Raw genomic sequence first — 20,038 nt, forward strand, 5'->3', positions numbered from 1 at the left:
TGGAAAGCATTGCGGAAGATGTATCATTTGTCTCTTCTTTTTAGCATACCCTGCCATATAGGCAATTGTTTTTGTTTGTTTTCATTGTGTTTTTGCGTGTGTTTGGATTACACATTCAGGCACGAGACGTTTTATTTCAATATATTGCCAATGAGATTGTCATTGCTGTACCCAATTGCAAATCATTTGCGTATAAGATTCAATGTCTAGAATATAATATTCTTGTTGAAAAAAATTAAGTTCACTTCACATGACAGTGCTTCTTGAATTTTCAACCTCTTATGGGTTCATGGGGGTGGGGGTTGTAACCTGGAAACCCTTCATCCTTCGCTTTGTCACTGAAGTGAAGTTATGTTCCATAAGGTTTGCAAAGCAAAACTTCTGGGCGTGAGGTGAAACGTCCTCATAAAAATAATGTTTAAACTAATAAATTTAATATTGAGCCAAAGTAGCTTCTCAAAAAGTCAATCATCCTGCTATATTAACTTTCGTTAACTTTAACTGTTCATAGTTTATATCAGTTAAAATTAAGTAATCCCATTTGATTACTTCATTTCAGAATATTTATGAAAAAATGTGACTTCAACATTCTCTTCCAATGATTCCTATGATAGTGAAGCCATCGATATCAAACCAAAGCAATTCATATAATCCATTTGATGAAAGTTATTCAGATATAGACTATTGATATGATGTGATTAATTCATCGGTTACATCAATCAAACCAGATTGGCATTTGTTCTATTTATTGGCGGATAGAGGTGGCAAAGCTCACAGCTATTTGGCCCGCTCTGGCATAAAGCTCAAGCATTCTGAGATATATCTTGACGCGAGTATACTTATCATTCGATTCGAGTTCTCGTCAAAATAATATTGTCGATTCGAAAACCTGGCGCTAGTTTTCTTATTTGATCAACACGTCATCAAACTACCCACAGTCAATTGATAATATTTGGAGTCACAGACTACTTTTACTTATAAACTCACGCAGCCAGTCGATTAGTAGAAATATACGGGATGCATCTTTTATAATGGAAGTGCTTTAAATAATTGCATTATTGTTACATATTAATACTGAGTAAGTGATCAACTTTCCATATTCTGAATCAATGTGGGGAATTTCATAATATACGGTACAATGGACAAATACCTTTGCCAACCAAATGCGCACAATAATAAACTATCTATGACTTGTTCTCATGTACCGTATTTTAATTTGAATGCCTTCTAATATTGTTGCTTGTGAAATGCTTTCTATAGATCAAATTGACCATTTCTTGGGAATGAGTTTCATCCACAAACATATTAATAGAAAATTTTGTGAAATTTATAAGTAAATTGAATTATAGTAGGCGAAATAGAGTATCTTATCACTCTTGTCAAAAATGGTTATAATTGTAAAGAAAGCAAAACTAAACTTAAGCTATTCAATCATTATACTATTTCAACCTGAGCTATTCATAAGCTATTTCAACCGGCCATACTGCTACATAGATGAAAATGTAAATGAACACACCTACATACACAGGAGATAATCCTTATAAATCATGACGACTCCTGCAGCCTCAGGACTGCTGGGAAGACGGATAAAGTAAAAGTAAAGCTACACTACATATAACTTATTCAACGTTTCATTTTTCAGTGAATGTGGATAACTTTAGTCATAGTTTCCTCATTCTTCGTTTTCTTCAAAACATTTCCATCTTTGTACAGGAAAGGAATTCATATTGAAATCCTCAGAAAGCTTCTATAAAAAATATCTATAAATTTACTTTAATTGGTCTAAAATAGAGAGTGGAAATGGATCGTGGTACCATATCTCGGCTTACTGGTGGAACTGGTTCGACCAAAGTGTTAGATAAAGTATCAAATTTCCCAAGCTATTTAGGATCAGAATCTGGAACGCTCAAAATTCATTCAAAGTGCTGTATGGGATCAGATTAATTCATTTTAATTTTTGTTTCAGAAAGTGACCGAAGAGTATGGAGATAACTGCACTCCCCTGATAATTGCTGCTAAAAATGGCCACGAGAAAGTGGTTAGAGTTCTTATTTCGAGGTTTAATCCTGATCTCGAACTAGAAGGCTCAGTCAAAGTGGAAAACGTTGTAGTTGAGGGCGCGAGTGCTCTTTGGTGTGCTGCAGGTCTGTGCTGTGCTGTGCATATTTCATCATCACTTTTAATAATATTTCTCTATCATTACTCCATTGATCGTTTTAATTTTTATTCAATTCATTAATATTCTTCTTTCTATTTCTACTGCGTTTCCACTGTAGTGATCTTCTAAAACTCCCCAGACTGTGTGTGACATATCCGTGATCATACATTTTTGTTGAATTACAAAAATTGAAGCGTAACGCTCTATAGCGTATCTATCTAGCTTGAAGGCTCTCATGATTCAACCATTGTATGAATAACTATTATAACTAACGTTATTCATTTAACTAAACGGTTTGAAAGACGCATGGTCTTGTGAATGAATTATTTTACTGTTTTTATTATGCATTTATTCTCTTCCATAAATTATACAAAAAGTCCGGCTTTAGCAAGCTTTGTCAATACATTTGAACGTGTTCAAGCCGGATACAATTTACAAGTGTGCTCAGGAATTATCAATTGTAAAGCCAGTTAAGCCCCGCACACGCACACACACACACACACACACACACACACACACACACACACACACACACACACACACACACACACACACACACACACACACACACACACACATCGACTTTTGCTCGTACGATATTTTGCCGCCCCTATAAATTCTATTAGATTAAACAGAGGATGTCATACAGATGATATGTGTCAAGTTCCGTTTAATCTGGTAGAATTCATAAGGACGGAAAAACCATCGTCCACAAATCGTGTGTGTAACTGGCTTAACTATCGCCATAGAAATCATATGTTCCAGTGCACTTGTTTGGTTTCCGTCACTGATTTGGCCAAGTTCAAATATATCAACCGAGCTTGGTGAAACTGGACATAAGTCGCTATGAGACAAGAATTACATTTTTATTACACACTCCAAATTTGCTTCCCTTCTATTCATTTCTTCTGACTAAAACTAATTTATAAATTTATTTATGTATACTGCGTTTTGTATAACAGCCAGATGCTTCTCAATGCGTAGTTTGGTCACTAGGTTAATCACTAGGAGAAACATTTATGTTTGCAGCTACACATGTATTTTACGTTGACGTTTTCAGTTTTCCTTTAACTCTGGCAAGTTATAAAACTTTGTCTTCCACTTTAAAATACTTATCATGTCTGCTCTCTCAACTCTTTGTCAGCGTTTCAATGTCAATAAAACTCTGGCAATTGCTCAAGTTTTCCAATTCTTCGAATAAGTTCAACAAAAAGAAATAGAAATAATTTCATACTGCTCTAGCTCCATTTACAGCCTATGATATTATTATTATTATTATTATTATTAGTATAGGCTTAACAAATATTTTATTATTGGTATCTATTTCGGCCAATATTCACTATTTTGTGAAACATTCAATTGCGCTACAAAGTGTGAACACAATTTTGAAAATATATTATGTTGAATCACAGGATCCTCTGATTCGTATTCAATATTAGAATCCTATAATGCCATTTACATAACTGTTACTTTTCTTAATTAATGTTAAATTATCACAGACTGCTCATTACTAGTTACTTGATATAGTAATTATATATTTTTGTTGATCATAAATATCAGTGTCCGAAAAGCCACTCACCAGAAGGATTCTAGATTTTCATTTTAAAACCAATGTATCATTTCACAGAATGTGTTCAATATGGCTATATTATTCTTATTTGAGTCTAAAAATACGAGTATTTAAAATAATATGACAAGTGGAATAAGTCCTAAGATCACCACACTAGAAACTGATGGATAAACAAGTGAAACAAATGAAAAAGGGGAATGCAATGAAAATTAGGTACAAACACTATTTATTTGAGGATGCGCAACTCAACTGTTCATTTGTTTGATTGTTCAATTACACCAGGATTAGAGGCCAAATTATCAGTTTACTTAATTTGAATGGAAGCTGTATTGAACAAATTTTTGTGAAATTATGAAACAAAAGTTTGTTTTGGGTGCTAAGTCCCTAAGGTGCGTGAGGTGCGTTGGACTCTCTGGACTCCTTTTTGGACTCTCTGTAGTTATTTTAATAAATAACCAGTAAAAATGTTCAAGTATTTTTACCAACTAATTATCTACTGTTAGATGTTCTGCTCTAAGAAAGCAGGTATGAAATGAAGTTTTATCTATCACTTATTGATTTCATGTAATGTACTAGAAAATTGCTACATTACTCTTGAAAACTTTTAAGCCTACACTTTTAAGATAATCTGAAAACTAATCATATAATGTCTCTAGGAACTATTTCTATAGTAATTCTCTAGACATTTCTATTATACAATTACTATCTCTTATTTTAATTAGTATTTCCATAAATCAGTATCTGCACAAAAGTTTAACATGTAAATGATGCTTTTGATCATGTACTTTTTACTCAATAATGTCTACAAATAACTTGCTACAATGATCCGGACGACTATTTTGTTTGTAATGAATTACCTTTATGACTTTTTATCTCGTCTATATTTCACTGCAAAATGATCACTGCAAAAGATTCTGTAGAGAATATGAACTCTCTCATATTCATTCCCAGTCTAATTTTGAATATTTTTTTAGAAGTTGATTTGGAATTTTCATCGAATCTAATATCAACTATTAATACCAGTAGCATTGAAAATCGTATTCATAACTGTCTAGGAGTGGGAGAAATAGTTTAAAGGCCATTCATCCAGTGTTGTGCTAGTGCCAACTTGAAGGTTGTTGTCCCATCTTCCTAGTAGCATTCAAAAATAATTTCTAAAACCACTCGAATACAATCCTTTGTTTGATCGCTTCTCAAACTAATCAATCTTATTTTCACTCCATCACAGTATTAAACAAAGTAAACTAAATTCTATATCTCATTTCTGTACATCTGTAAAATCATTTCATCTCACTAGTCGTTTCTTCTTGTGTCTCACTAGAACAATTTTCATCATTCGTAAATATTGACGTCTAATAATTTAATGTATTAATTAATTAATGCTCCCTCTCTTAATAATCCAATTATGATATATTATACTTTCAATACAATTTACTCTCAATAACAGTGCTGTCAAGCTTCAATTTATAATATCCTGTTTTATATGCTTGCTTATTTGTTATTTTTCCTTTTCATATAATTTTATATTATTCATAGTTATTTTCATAGTTATTCATAGTCTTGATCCGTTATAACCTCAGAACTACTTTGAGCTAATAGTTTTGAATGTTCAGGTCTTAGTTTTGCATGCCTTATTGACAAATATTTCTTACACAATATTCTAGTTCCAATTTGAAGAAACTTTCCAATAAGGAATAGGAAACAAAATAAATAACAATATTTTGTCAATAAACAGATAATATACATCAAATTACATTATATTACATCAAATAATATTTGATGAGATAATCTCAAGTGATTCAATTCAACGAAATATGACTGTTGAAAAGGAATCTCGAGAATTGAAAATACATACAAATTACCGTTCATCTATTGAGTTATTATAGTATGTAATTATCAATTTGTGGTCTGTTGTAGCTAAAATTAAATTTCATATAGGGGTTTAGATTTACAGAGATTAAGTATGAAGAATAATATAGTACCTTAGTTATATGGGGCTATTTTTCATTAGAAGTTAGAACATATATTATACAATCACAGTACATTGCTTGTTTATAAATGGATTCTCTTTTATATACCAACAATGATATCCGAATCGTGGCCTTGAAAGTTTCTCTTGTAAACCCCGCATTTCGGCAGCTTAGTGTGAAAAGGACGCAAGAAGTGAAGAAAACGTAGAGAAAGAGGAACGCGATTAGAAGTAAAAATAATTCTGACAAAAATAGAAGTTGCTTGCTTATGTAACTGTTTGTCTGTCGGAAAAATACGATGAGGTTCAAGGAAATGTACTTTTAAAGCGATAGTGTGTAAAGATAAATTGTAAGTAGTAGCCTTTTTGTGGTGGTGAGTTTGTAAGTTATCAAACTATATCTTGTTGGTTGAGAGTCGACTCTTATTGGGTGCAGGCTTCCAATTGATAACATTTTTCTCATTTTCTGTGTACTTTTTGAACTTAAATATATAAGTTTAGTCATCAAACAAAGAAAATTTCTAAAATTAAAATTCACGCTTGGAAAAATTTTACTCTTCTTGAAATAATGGTAATCTAAAATTTGTAAATCATTGTCTTCACAAAATAAACTTGGAATATTTTGAGACTTCCATTCCTGAAATTGAAAAATATGTTTGAGGAATAAAACGAAGCGAATATCTACTGGATAAATAATGTATTACTAGGAGGCACGGAGCCCAGTATGAGCGCCCTAGCAAACAACAAAGTGTGTGATAACTGAATGATATCAAAAATCTTTAAATCATTCAATAAGACACTTTCCAGTAATTTCAAAAGGTTTCAGTATCTTGTGGAGCCTATTACTTTCTATGTGAATTTATATTTCTTTAAGATTTCATGCTAAACCACAAACTTCAGATGATCAAATCGGATTTCAAGATTTCATGTTCTAATATTATTTACTAGGATATTTTATGAAATTGATAAGAGAAATCAAATTCTGTCATGGTAATAACTGTAAAAAACCAAATACAATTATTAGAAAAATACAAAACAAGAAAGAACAAAAACCCCATCCATGAAACGGTAGGAAAAACAATAAAGGTAATAGATGACTTTCTACTCCAAGATATATCCATTTACATAATCTCTTCAGGAGCTTTAATCATTTACACTCATAAAACATAAGGCACCATTTTATAAATTGCATCTATCTAAATTTAAAACTAGTAAAATCATAGAGCTTGATCACTTGAAAATGAGCAGTAGCAAGATTCACATCAGCTCACCCTACTCCTATGAATTGAATCCAGTTCTCCTTTTAAAACTTGTAGTTATGAATTACAAGTTTAGAATTGGTACAGAGAATCTCTTAATTATTCAAACACCTCTTGATATCCTATTGATTATGTAGGTACGAATATAATTAATATATTAGTAAATGAGTTATTAAAAGAAGTATGCTTCTTAATTTTCAACATTAATTTTTACTTAATATTGTTTATTGTAAGGAATTTTGTGGTGGAATATCAGAGAGATGTGCAATATTGGTGTTGTGTTTCAGATTCGGGCCACTTGAATGTTGTGAAAATTCTAGTGAAAGGTGGTGCGAATATCAACCACCCCACTTTGTCCAACTCGACGCCATTGAGGGCGGCTTGCTTCGAAGGATATCTGGACGTGGTGAAGTATCTAACCGAGCATGGCGCCGACCTCACCATTGCCAATATCTACAATAATACGTGTCTCATGATTGCTGCCTTCAAAGGTCAATAAACCATCCTATTCTCATCTCATCTTCTATTTTCTGCTTGATGCACACATTTTAGATCATGCCTGTAAAATCTCCAAAATCAAAATATTATAACTAAGGTGATTGTAAAATCATTCTTCATGTTCATGTAAAATATTATTTCTTTTCTTCATTCGATACTCAGTGTTCATGCAATGTTCAAAATGCGTGTAATACCCTACGAGTAGTTACGAGGGTAGGCTGATAAGTAATGCACACATGCTTGTAGAGCACAAACCAAATAACCAACAGAAGCGCGCCTGATGGAAATGTGGAAGTTCTATTTATCCTCTACACGGCTGCGCAGTTTGAAGGCGTTGCGTTAACCGGTTTGGTTTGATTAGTGAACGTATGGCATCGTGTTCTGGTGTTATGTAAACGCGATGTTATTGAATTTTCAACTGCTGAGAAAAATTCAACTTCTCAGTAGTTAAAAATTCAATAACAGTGCGTTGTTTAAATCGCGTTTACATAACACCAGAACACGATGCCATACGTTCACTAATCAAACCAAACCGGTTGAACGCAACGCCTTCAAACTGCGCAGCCGTGTAGAAGATAAATAGAACTTCCATATTTCCATCAGGCGCGCTTCTGTTGGTTATTTGGTTTGTCCTCGTATTCAACTTATGATCATCAAATCATCATATTCCTGTAATAAGGCATAATTCAAAGTGGATTGTACTATATGTTGCATTAAATTTTGTTGTTTTGAACTTTGATTAGATTATGTGGAAAAGACTGATCATGAAAATATATCCATAATATCAATTACAAATTATTTGATCCAAGTCATTCTGTGAAAAATTCATACCAATACTCATTTATAATCCATATCATATCAATTGTTGTATTCATAATTTAGTCATCCATCGAATCATAAACACTACTACAATAATAGATTGAAAAAACACGAAAAAGAAAAACTACTGTCTTCTAGTGTAGGCCTACTGTCGAGCAACAATACAGTGTACTATAGTGAGGTCATGTTATAATGGCAGTGTTTGATTAGCAATGCTATTGCTATCCTTGTCTATCATTCAACAAAGCGGATAGTGCTATCTCTTTCTCGCTTTGCTCTGTTGCCAGATCGTCTTTTAACAATGTAGAATTATTAATTAACAAAATATTTCATCTTAATTATGAAAACTCATTAAATTATTGAAGCATACAATTTCTTGCTTAATAAAATATAATTGATTATTTCAAACGAGAATGTACCGTTAATATTAAATCAATAAGCCTGTATCAGCTACCGTCTATAGAAGTCATTGACACCACAAAGGATCGGCAACTTTTTTCTCCTATCTTTCTCCACTGCCATTATAACGTGGACCTCACTACAGAGCCGATCGACACTGCACTGTTGTGTCGCTACAGCCCTACAGCCGAGCGGCTAGAGTCGTTCCAGTCGTCGTTTAGGAATTGCTCCGTCAGACAGAAATTTGTAACTTCTCATGTTGTATTAATAATTTATGCTTGTTAAATTGTATTCATATACAGGTTGATGAAAATTATGGAAACAGTAATATTTTATCTATAAGGATAGTTGGACAGTAGGTTTCTTTGGGGATCCTATTTGAATAAAAAAAACCTACTTTTCTGTTAATTCAAAATTTTTGTCCGCCATTTTGAATCAAATTTCATTTTTTTTTTAATGGGAAGGTGGTGATATGATACATGATTTCGAAACATTATCTCATGAGAAAATTAATGGCGAAAACCGCACATCGATACCTCAAACCGTTTCAAAGTTATTCACATTCAAAGATACTAATAAATCATATAAAAATGGAATAAATTCATTCATTCATACAATAAGTAAATCATCAAAATGATAGGGAGAGGAAAAATAAGGTAACCTTGTGCTATTCCTCTTCCAAAATTAGATATGATTACACATAGTCTGAAATAGATTAAGTCTTGTAGTTCTTCACTTCATAAAATTTTCAGTTATTAATTATTTTCACCAAGTAGATTTTCGAATTTAGATGCTTCAAAACCAAAAATAGAGAAACATTTCACATTGAATATCTGAAATGAGTTTTACTTTTTCAAGTGTTACTGAACACTTATAGTGACATCTACTCACATATTCAACACTTTGAACATAAAAAGTAGTTTGATCCATAATCTATTCAAGTGCACAGTAACTTTCCAACACCTGTAGGATAGTGATTTGTTACATCCATCTTCAGAATTTCTATTCATTGTTTAATTGTTGATTTTTTAGGAAACAGAGATATTGTTAGTTACCTACTGGAGAAAGGCGTGGACCCTGACGAGAAAGACTATTGTGGCGAAACAGCGATGCACTTTGCAGCCGAGTGTGGCCATATCAACATCGTCAGGGAACTTTTGCAATATAATGCCGAAATCACCAAGAACAAATACGGTAAATTCAATTAATTCAACATTTATTCTATATACATATACATAAAAACAATATAAAAACTTGTAGTACCCTTTTATTAAAACACTAGCTGGCACGGCGAACTTTGTACCGCCATGCATCTCTTGTAAAACTTTAGCTGGATGCACACCTGAGGAGGCGTGATGTGGCATTTTGCATCCAGGTGCTTCTTAATTATTGGTTTGAATGGAAGAACTCACACACTGAATCGGGCATTGCGTGGAACGGTGTGATAAAGACAATCTCCATAAGATCAACACTTTGTATCGCCATGCCGCGCCTCCACAGGTGTACTTAGCCTTAGCTTAACCTGATGCACTATATTTTTTTATGAAAATTATCCAACAATCAGTATTTACTTTTATATCTCAATATGGACTTCCTATGTGCTTAGTTAGTTGTGCAGCAGTTTGTATTTTTGGATATAGTTGAATGCAGCTTGCTGGGAAATTGAATGGTATATCTCCTTGCTGCTGATTTTCCCGTGCATATTCTAAATTTACAGAATTTCGAGTTCTAAGAAACAAGTTTGGACGTCGTTCTTACCGCGGCATAATTAAGAATTGAAATTTTGTCAATCAGTAGAAATAAAATAGAAAAACAATTCTACCGACGGCTGTTGGATGATTATAACAGCTGATTTTTATTTCTGTGTGTGTTCAGCTCACAAATCTTCTCCCATAAGGATTACATGAAAACTTTGAAGGACCGTAGGAAAGAGTCCTGAAGTCGGATCATTGACCGAGCGAAGTGAGGTCTAAGATTCAAGTCGACGGTTTGGCATTTCTCTTAATGTTTAAATGTTTATATGTTGCGCATTTACGGCGATACGCGGTAATAGATTTTCATGAAATTTGACAGGTATGTTCCTTTTTTAATTGCGCGTCGACGTATATACAAGGTTTTTGGAAATTTTGCATTTCAAGGATAATATAAAAGGAAAAAGGAACCTCCTTATTGGAGTAAAAATCAGACTATAGAATTATTCATCATAAATCAGCTGACAAGTGATTACACAGATGTGTGGAGAAGCCAGTCTATTGCTGTATTTTCATAAGGTCTATAGTTTCAATCAGGTACTTGTGGATGAGAATACTGCGTGAGGTCTACTGTTCACAGAACTTCTAGTAAATTTATAGGCCATAAACCTGCTCCTGAACAAAACTAAAAAAAAATCATCAAATTCGGTTACACATAAAAAAGTTATTGAATGCCAAAATTTGAGGCTCGATTTTTATTTATATAGTTGAAAAAACTTTAAAATATTTTAACGTTTTTTTAATGTTTTAATAAAAGGGTACTACAAGTTTTTATATTGTTTCTATTAATTTGAATAAAGTAGACCATATAAGTGAAGTGATTTTATACATACATACATACATATCCGTGTCCCGTTCCAGCTAGTGTCGGGTTTGGATATTGACAATGCCTCTCCATCTTCCTCGGTCCTCCCACCATCACTCGTCTTCAACCAGTCGCTATCTGTATCCTCTCTTCTTTTCGTTGACCACTGTGTCTTTCCATCGTCGTCGCGGTCGTCCTCTTGGTCTCCTTCCTTCAATCCTCACCTACGAGTATTTTCCATTTTCTTTGGCAGCCGATCCTGTCCTACTCTCCTCACGTGTCCAAACCAGCGAAGTCTCATGCTTTCTATCTTTCCTCTTATGCTTCCCAGATTCAGTTCTCTTCTTATCTCCTCATTCCTAACTCTGTCTCTACGTGTTTTTCCCTTTATTGCCCTGAGCAACCTCATTTCTCCTGTTTGTATTCTCTCTCATTCTCTCTCTGTCATCGTCCATGCCTCAGCACCAAACAACATGATAAGTACATAATACATCTTATATAATATTAGAATGACCTATTCCACCCTCTAGGTTTTCTAATAATTGCGAAGTATTGCTACGACGCGGACTAGCTACAGCCGGGTATAGGTCGGGGTCGGTGACCGTATTGACTGGTGGAGATACTGGACCTACACTTCTCCCCCTGTCCTGATTCTTTACCCTCTGTCTTTGACGGGAGGTATTTAATTTGAAGGGAAGAGTGTGTGCCCGTGCCGTTGTTGGCCGATTCGGCCCTCGGCTCTTGGAATTCAGGTTGGGTGTTAGGGAGAATTGAGGTAACCCTAACCAAGGATACGGATCCGGATATCAGATCCCCACAAATAATTATATTTGTAAAGGTAGTACGCAATCTGAACCAACTGCGAGTTGACGGCGAGCAAAGCTGTACCTGCAAGCCCGGAATAAAGGTTGTGGGTGGAGGAACTCGGGATGGAGCTTAACAAGGAATGATATAGAATTTTTGTTACGGTTTTCGCAATCTGAGACTGCGGGCTGTCGGTGTGCAGACTGAACCTGCGCACCCGGTATTAGTTCAAGATGATTGGAGAGGCGTAAGAGGTATAAGGTACAGGATATGGTATACCGAGTTAGAGGTATAGGGAGTATTTTATCGGGCCTGGGGAATGGAGATTCGTTAATGGGATTGTTCCTTCCTGTAACTAATGGGGTTTGGTTAAATAACTCGCGATCTGTGAATCGCGATATAGATCTCAGCAAGCTGAACCTGCTAGCTAAATACAGTATATCAATTACAATTTTATGATAACTAAAGCTCAAAGGATGAGGTTTCGGGTGTCGGATTTCTGAATCGCGAGCCTGCAGCTGCGAAAGGATTTTCAGCAATTCTGAAACTGCTAAACAGGATTTCCGCGCTAATCTGATGACAGCGCGCCGGTTATTAAGGGCCAATCTGTAACTGCCCTTAAGGGTATGGGAATCACTCTCAATCGTCCGAAACGCTTTTAAATTAATAGTCAGTATGTCGACTATTATGAGAGGATAGGGAAGGGCTTACAAGGATTCTCCTAAGCTTCTCGCTGGTCTGAGGACCGCGACGGGAACGATCTCTAGTCTGGAACTGAGATCTCGCAATATACAGGGCAGGAAAAATTTAGAGGAAGGAAGAGAGAGGATGCCGCAGTCTGGGGACTTCGGCGAGGACGTTCTCAAGCTGTACCTGAGAGCAGGAAGTGTTGCAGTCTGTGACTTCAACAAGGACGTTCTCAAGCTGTACCTGAGAGCAGGAAGCGTCGCAGTCTGTGACTTCGACAAGGACGTTCTCAAGCTGTACCTGAGAGCAGGAAGCGTCGCAGTCTGTGACTTCGACAAGGACGTTCTCAAGCTGTACCTGAGAGCGGGAAGCGTCGCAGTCTGTGACTTCGACAAGGACGTTCTCAAGCTGTACCTGAGAGCAGGAAGCGTCGCAGTCTGTGACTTCGACAAGGACGTTCTCAAGCTGCACCTGAGAGTGGGAAGCGTCGCAGTCTGTGACTTCGACAAGGACGTTCTCAAGCTGTACCTGAGAGCAGGAAGCGTCGCAGTCTGTGACTTTGACAAGGACGTTCTCAAGCTGAACCTGAGAGTGGGAAGCGTCGCAGTCTGTGACTTCGACAAGGACGTTCTCAAGTTGTACCTGAGAGCAGGAAGCGTTGCAGTCTGTGACTTCAACAAGGACGTTCTCAAGCTGCACCTGAGAGCGGGAAGCGTCGCAGTCTGTGACTTCAACAAGGACGTTCTCAAGCTGTACCTGAGAGCAGGAAGCGTCGCAGTCTGTGACTTCGACAAGGACGTTCTCAAGCTGCACCTGAGAGTGGGAAGCGTCGCAGTCTGTGACTTCGACAAGGACGTTCTCAAGTTGTACCTGAGAGCAGGAAGCGTTGCAGTCTGTGACTTCAACAAGGACGTTCTCAAGCTGTACCTGAGAGCAGGAAGGATTTTAGAATAGGGAAAGTGAAGAGAGAGAAAGAGAAAGGATGCCGCAGTCTAGAAACTTCGGCGAGGAAGTCCTCAAGCTGTACCTGAGAGCTAGAAGGATTATAGAATAGGGAAAGTGAAGAGAAAGTAAGAGAAAGGATGCCGCAGTCTGTGGACTTCGGCGAGGACGTTCTCAAGCTGTACCTGAGAGCAGGAAGCGTTGCAGTCTGTGACTTCAACAAGGACGTTCTCAAGCTGTACCTGAGAGCAGGAAGGATTTTAGAATAGGGAAAGTGAAGAGAGAGAAAGAGAAAGGATGCCGCAGTCTAGAAACTTCGGCGAGGAAGTCCTCAAGCTGTACCTGAGAGCTAGAAGGATTATAGAATAGGGAAAGTGAAGAGAAAGTAAGAGAAAGGATGCCGCAGTCTGGGGACTTCGGCGAGGACGTTCTCAAGCTGTACCTGAGAGCAGGAAGCGTTGCAGTCTGTGACTTCAACAAGGACGTTCTCAAGCTGCACCTGAGAGCGGGAAGCGTCGCAGTCTGTGACTTCGACAAGGACGTTCTCAAGCTGTACCTGAGAGCAGGAAGCGTCGCAGTCTGTGACTTCAACAAGGACGTTCTCAAGCTGTACCTGAGAGCAGGAAGGATTTTAGAATAGGGAAAGTGAAGAGAGAGAAAGAGAAAGGATGCCGCAGTCTAGAAACTTCGGCGAGGAAGTCCTCAAGCTGTACCTGAGAGCTAGAAGGATTATAGAATAGGGAAAGTGAAGAGAAAGTAAGAGAAAGGATGCCGCAGTCTAGAAACTTCGGCGAGGACGAGCTCAAGCTGCACCTGAGTTCTCTAGGAAAAGGATTGGGCTTTTCCTACTTGGAATTACAGCAAGTCAGAAACTGCTAAGCAAATTTAAAATACAGGGCCACTCTATAGTATGAAAATTAATAAGGAAAATACATCCCTAGAAACTGAGATTACCTTATTACAGAAGAGGAAATGCACACAAGTGACCAGTCCTAACATACAGTTACCTGAATCACTGCAGAATTAAATACGGAGAATAGCAAACAAATTCCCGCACTAAACTTAAACGTCGTGAAGCGACAGAGTCGAGACTTAAGAATTAAGCCCTCAAAAATAATTTGCTTAAGAGCCTAGCTAAATTTCCCCACTCAACTGTTTGTAACACAAACTTGAGATCCCTTACAGGTTTCAAAACCAAGAATATCTCGTTCACCCCCAGTGATACGAATTCGGGAAAAATAGCTGTCAAGAAAGAAAAACCCACAAGGGAATTCTAACTCCGAGTTGTTCGGAACTCGACCTACAATATTCTACGTTAACACAAGATCGCGATCTCACGCTCAACCACCGAACAACTGCTTTCTCCCAGGTCTTCTTGAAGCTGCACCGGGTCGTTGAAAATTAGGAGGCCGGGGAAAAGAGCTTCCTGACCAATGAGAGTCTGAAAAGACGATCACGCCACTGGTCATGTGACAGGGTTTGACTCAGCTGCTCCTGATGCTAAGGGTGCAGCAAATGATGACAATGATAGTAATTGCTACACTAATTCAGGCCGGTAAACAATATTTCTATTCCAGAAATTTCATGAAGAACGATACCAACCCGACTCGGTAGCCGCTTATCGTTTAGATGATACGAATGCTGCTAATTTAAAGGGGTTGACGGCGATGGTGATGATGTGCATGTACACAACTGCAAATCTAACAAAATATATCCAGCAGTCGATCCTATTCCTATTCTAAAACAGAATAAATTCGCTAATTTTACACTATTCGACGGCTCTCCATCCGTCACAAAAATTCACTTTGTGACACCCCACTCCTACTAAGGAGGGGGGGGGGTTGGCGATGAGAAGAAAATACAGCATCCGAGGTGCCTGTTGACTCCGTGTTGAACCCATGATCACACACCTGAAGTACAGCACTCAAGAAAACAAGAAGGAAGTGAAAGAGAGAAGATAACGGGACGAATAAAGAGAGAGATGAAAGAAGAGTGTCAAGCTGAAAAGAAAATGAATAATTAGTGCAGTAGGTCAGGCTTCCCAAGCCACAAGATAAGCATGACCTAACGCTGGAAAAGAAACAACCTGTTGCTCCAACTATTATAACTGCAATTAGCAATAGACCTCATCGCTTGTTATCTCCCGATAACACCGATAACGACAGCCCCTGGCTGAAAGCAGCTGTATAATAATCTGAAAGGAAAGGAAAAGTAAAACGGCGCAGCACCTGTGAAGAATGAAAAGAAAAAGGAGAAAAAGATGAAAGATAAAAAGAGAACCATTCACCCCTCATATGGAACACATTAGGGGTCTACCTACTCCTTTCGCTCTTCTCCATCGGCTCCTGTACTGTTGACCGCTGGAATACAATGAATTGTTACCAAAATCATTCCCCTCTGATCTCCTTATCTCGGATCGGGTTTTCAATTCTCCTTTCCCACTAAATTCGCTACCACTACGGCGATTTTCAATTGAATGAGTTACACTACAACCTGAGTTAGCTCTATTCGACTCGCCCCCCTCTCTATGAGGAAAACGTGACAGTACATCCCGTACCACAACCTTACCCTGCCTATTCTCAATATTTAAAGCATTCCCCTGCTTCTCTATATTTTTAGGACAGGTATAAAGTTCAATAGATTCAACTCTTTTATGGAGTTTTACTTTTTTCCCGCTTACAGGAGCTTCTTCAGAGATAGGTGGAAACTTTTCAAGTTTTCTTACAGGGGGTTTATCTACCTTCTCCATCCCGGAGACAACTGATAATTTACCCTCATCATCCCTACTCCTTAAGCGAATACCATGAGGCTGTAACTCTATTACAGCTCTCATATCACGGAGATTTTTCAACCCTAAAACCATTCGCGAATTTATATTAGGTGTGATAGATACCTTCCAATTATAATTTTTCCCACAAACAATAACCGGTAATATGGGCTCCCCCTCTACTCCAAGACGGTTAGCTACTTCAGAAGAGATAAATGTTTTATCTGTCGTCGTATCAATTGAAGCATTGAGATCCATTCCACCTACTCCCACATGGACATAAATCCCATCTCCATCACTCTCACTCTCCCGTCTCTCGCTAGCTACTGTAGCAACCTTTGAGATACAAGACTTAGACATCCCTTCACGCTTTAAGCTACCTGTTACTCCATTATCTACTATACTAGGTTCCCACTCTACAATTCTATTACGCATTTGAATATTCATATTATGATGCTTCATAAATGACATACCCAATGACACATCGTGGGAAAGCCCCTCTACAACTACCGGTTGAAATGAAACTAAAATATTTTCTACTTTTAAATTAGTTATAATTTTTGTGGAAAAATTATTATACTTCCCATTGGATAATATTTCATGGTGACTACAATTTTCTTTTCTAACACACCCTACTTGCTCTAACACTTTAAGAGCTTTTCCACTAATACAGGATAGCTCTACTCCCATATCTAATAGTGCAATAAATTTTTGCCCTGCAATTTCTACATCAATAAAAATGCGCTCATCCCCCAACTTTGACCACGTACTTAAAACACGTGATGACTTCACTACAGCGATTTCTGATACCTTATTGGTTTGTGAGACACATTTACAATAATCAAAAATTTCTTTACACTTTTGACAACTAGAAATATCGGGACAACTCGACTTCCAATGCCCTATTCTATTACAATTCCAACACTTAGGCTCTTGGATTTCTCCTACCCTATTTTCTCGCGTTTTCGGTGCGGCTTTAGACTGAAAATCACTCCGTTTTTGTTCTTCACTTTTCGTGCTTTTCAGAGATAACCTCCCGTTTCTCTCTTCGGCACGAATCGCCTCATACTCTCTGGTTACACCTAACAACTCATCTACATTTTTAACCCCTACACTACGAACATATAATTTATACCTCGGTAATAAATTCAAATACAATCTTTGAAGCATCCTATCCCCCTCATAACTACCTAACCGTCTCATTAAGGTAAGCAAGGCTTCGGCATACTCATCAGCCGGTTCGCCCTCCCTCTGCTTCCTTGCAATGATCTGACTCTCAAGGTTGTTAATATAAGAATGGGGATAATAACGGAGTTTAAATGCCTCTACAAAATCAGCCCACGTCCTCCACTGGGAGCGACGATTCCGCATCCAAAGTAGGGCCCCTCCCTCCATCAGCTCCGGCAAGGCTATAAGAGATTGCTCCCCAGAGATCCCATATGCGCCCTGGAGTTCCGCGAGCCTCTCGATGAAACTGGGAGCATCCGATACACCATCAAAATGTAAATTCCAACTTCTTACCTTGTCGCAGACTTCTCCCTGACTATACGTGCCTGAAGAGCAGGACAGTGCCGGCTCTGTACCTGGTTGAGAGGCAGCAGCGGTCCGGGATCGAAGGTGCTCGACCATCCTCCTCCTCAGCTCCTTCACAGTCCCCGCTGCCGACAGGCCGAGACTCTCTAGGTAGCCGACCGCTTCCTCCTTATTCAGCCGATACACCCACGACACTCTGGGGTCGGCTTCGCGTTCCGCGAGGTCCTCCCGGCGGACCGCCTGTACGACTTCATCATCCTGATGAGTAGTCTCTTCTCCGTGTACACTCATCGCGGATTGGGATTCACCTAAACCCTCTTCGCGATTTTCTTGGGCGCCAGACGTCTTAGCCCCACGTTGGGCGCCAGTTTTATTAGAATGACCTATTCCACCCTCCAGGTTTTCTAATAATTGCGAAGTATTGCTACGACGCGGACTAGCTACAGCTGGGTATAGGTCGGGGTCGGTGACCGTATTGACTGGTGGAGATACTGGACCTACACTTCTCCCCCTGTCCTGATTCTTTACCCTCTGTCTTTGACGGGAGGTATTTAATTTGAAGGGAAGAGTGTGTGCCCGTGCCGTTGTTGGCCGATTCGGCCCTCGGCTCTTGGAATTCAGGTTGGGTGTTAGGGAGAATTGAGGTAACCCTAACCAAGGATACGGATCTGGATATCAGATCCCCACAAATAATTATATTTGTAAAGGTAGTACGCAATCTGAACCAACTGCGAGTTGACGGTGAGCAAAGCTGTACCTGCAAGCCCGGAATAAAGGTTGTGGGTGGAGGAACTCGGGATGGAGCTTAACAAGGAATGATATAGAATTTTTGTTACGGTTTTCGCAATCTGAGACTGCGGGCTGTCGGTGTGCAGACTGAACCTGCGCACCCGGTATTAGTTCAAGATGATTGGAGAGGCGTAAGAGGTATAAGGTACAGGATATGGTATACCGAGTTAGAGGTATAGGGAGTATTTTATCGGGCCTGGGGAATGGAGATTCGTTAATGGGATTGTTCCTTCCTGTAACTAATGGGGTTTGGTTAAATAACTCGCGATCTGTGAATCGCGATATAGATCTCAGCAAGCTGAACCTGCTAGCTAAATACAGTATATCAATTACAATTTTATGATAACTAAAGCTCAAAGGATGAGGTTTCAGGTGTCGGATTTCTGAATCGCGAGCCTGCAGCTGCGAAAGGATTTTCAGCAATTCTGAAACTGCTAAACAGGATTTCCGCGCTAATCTGATGACAGCGCGCCGGTTATTAAGGGCCAATCTGTAACTGCCCTTAAGGGTATGGAATCACTCTCAATCGTCCGAAACGCTTTTAAATTAATAGTCAGTATGTCGACTATTATGAGAGGATAGGGAAGGGCTTACAAGGATTCTCCTAAGCTTCTTGCTGGTCTGAGGACCGCGACGGGAACGATCTCTAGTCTGGAACTGAGATCTCGCAATATACAGGGCAGGAAAAATTTAGAGGAAGGAAGAGAGAGGATGCCGCAGTCTGGGGACTTCGGCGAGGACGTTCTCAAGCTGTACCTGAGAGCAGGAAGTGTTGCAGTCTGTGACTTCAACAAGGACGTTCTCAAGCTGTACCTGAGAGCGGGAAGCGTCGCAGTCTGTGACTTCGACAAGGACGTTCTCAAGCTGTACCTGAGAGCAGGAAGCGTCGCAGTCTGTGACTTCGACAAGGACGTTCTCAAGCTGCACCTGAGAGTGGGAAGCGTCGCAGTCTGTGACTTCGACAAGGACGTTCTCAAGCTGTACCTGAGAGCAGGAAGCGTCGCAGTCTGTGACTTCGACAAGGACGTTCTCAAGCTATACCTGAGAGCGGGAAGCGTCGCAGTCTGTGACTTCGACAAGGACGTTCTCAAGCTGTACCTGAGAGCAGGAAGGATTTTAGAATAGGGAAAGTGAAGAGAGAGAAAGAGAAAGGATGCCGCAGTCTAGAAACTTCGGCGAGGAAGTCCTCAAGCTGTACCTGAGAGCTAGAAGGATTATAGAATAGGGAAAGTGAAGAGAAAGTAAGAGAAAGGATGCCGCAGTCTAGAAACTTCGGCGAGGAAGTCCT

The 20,038-nt window shown here is 38.6% G+C and overlaps 1 protein-coding gene across 1 annotated transcript in view; it reads left to right on the forward strand.

The window, feature by feature from the left end:
* The window catches only part of LOC111050006 (protein fem-1 homolog B), a 70,001-nt gene that overhangs the window by 6,352 nt on the left and 43,611 nt on the right, over positions 1-20,038 (forward strand). The window contains exons 2-4 of the mRNA XM_039421271.1: positions 1,967-2,144; positions 7,244-7,447; positions 9,705-9,866. Coding sequence (XP_039277205.1) covers positions 1,967-2,144; positions 7,244-7,447; positions 9,705-9,866 — 544 coding nt within the window. The remainder of the gene's footprint in view (positions 1-1,966; positions 2,145-7,243; positions 7,448-9,704; positions 9,867-20,038) is intronic.

Source organism: Nilaparvata lugens, chromosome 2, assembly GCF_014356525.2.
Source record: "Nilaparvata lugens isolate BPH chromosome 2, ASM1435652v1, whole genome shotgun sequence".
Lineage (NCBI taxonomy): Eukaryota > Metazoa > Arthropoda > Insecta > Hemiptera > Delphacidae > Nilaparvata > Nilaparvata lugens.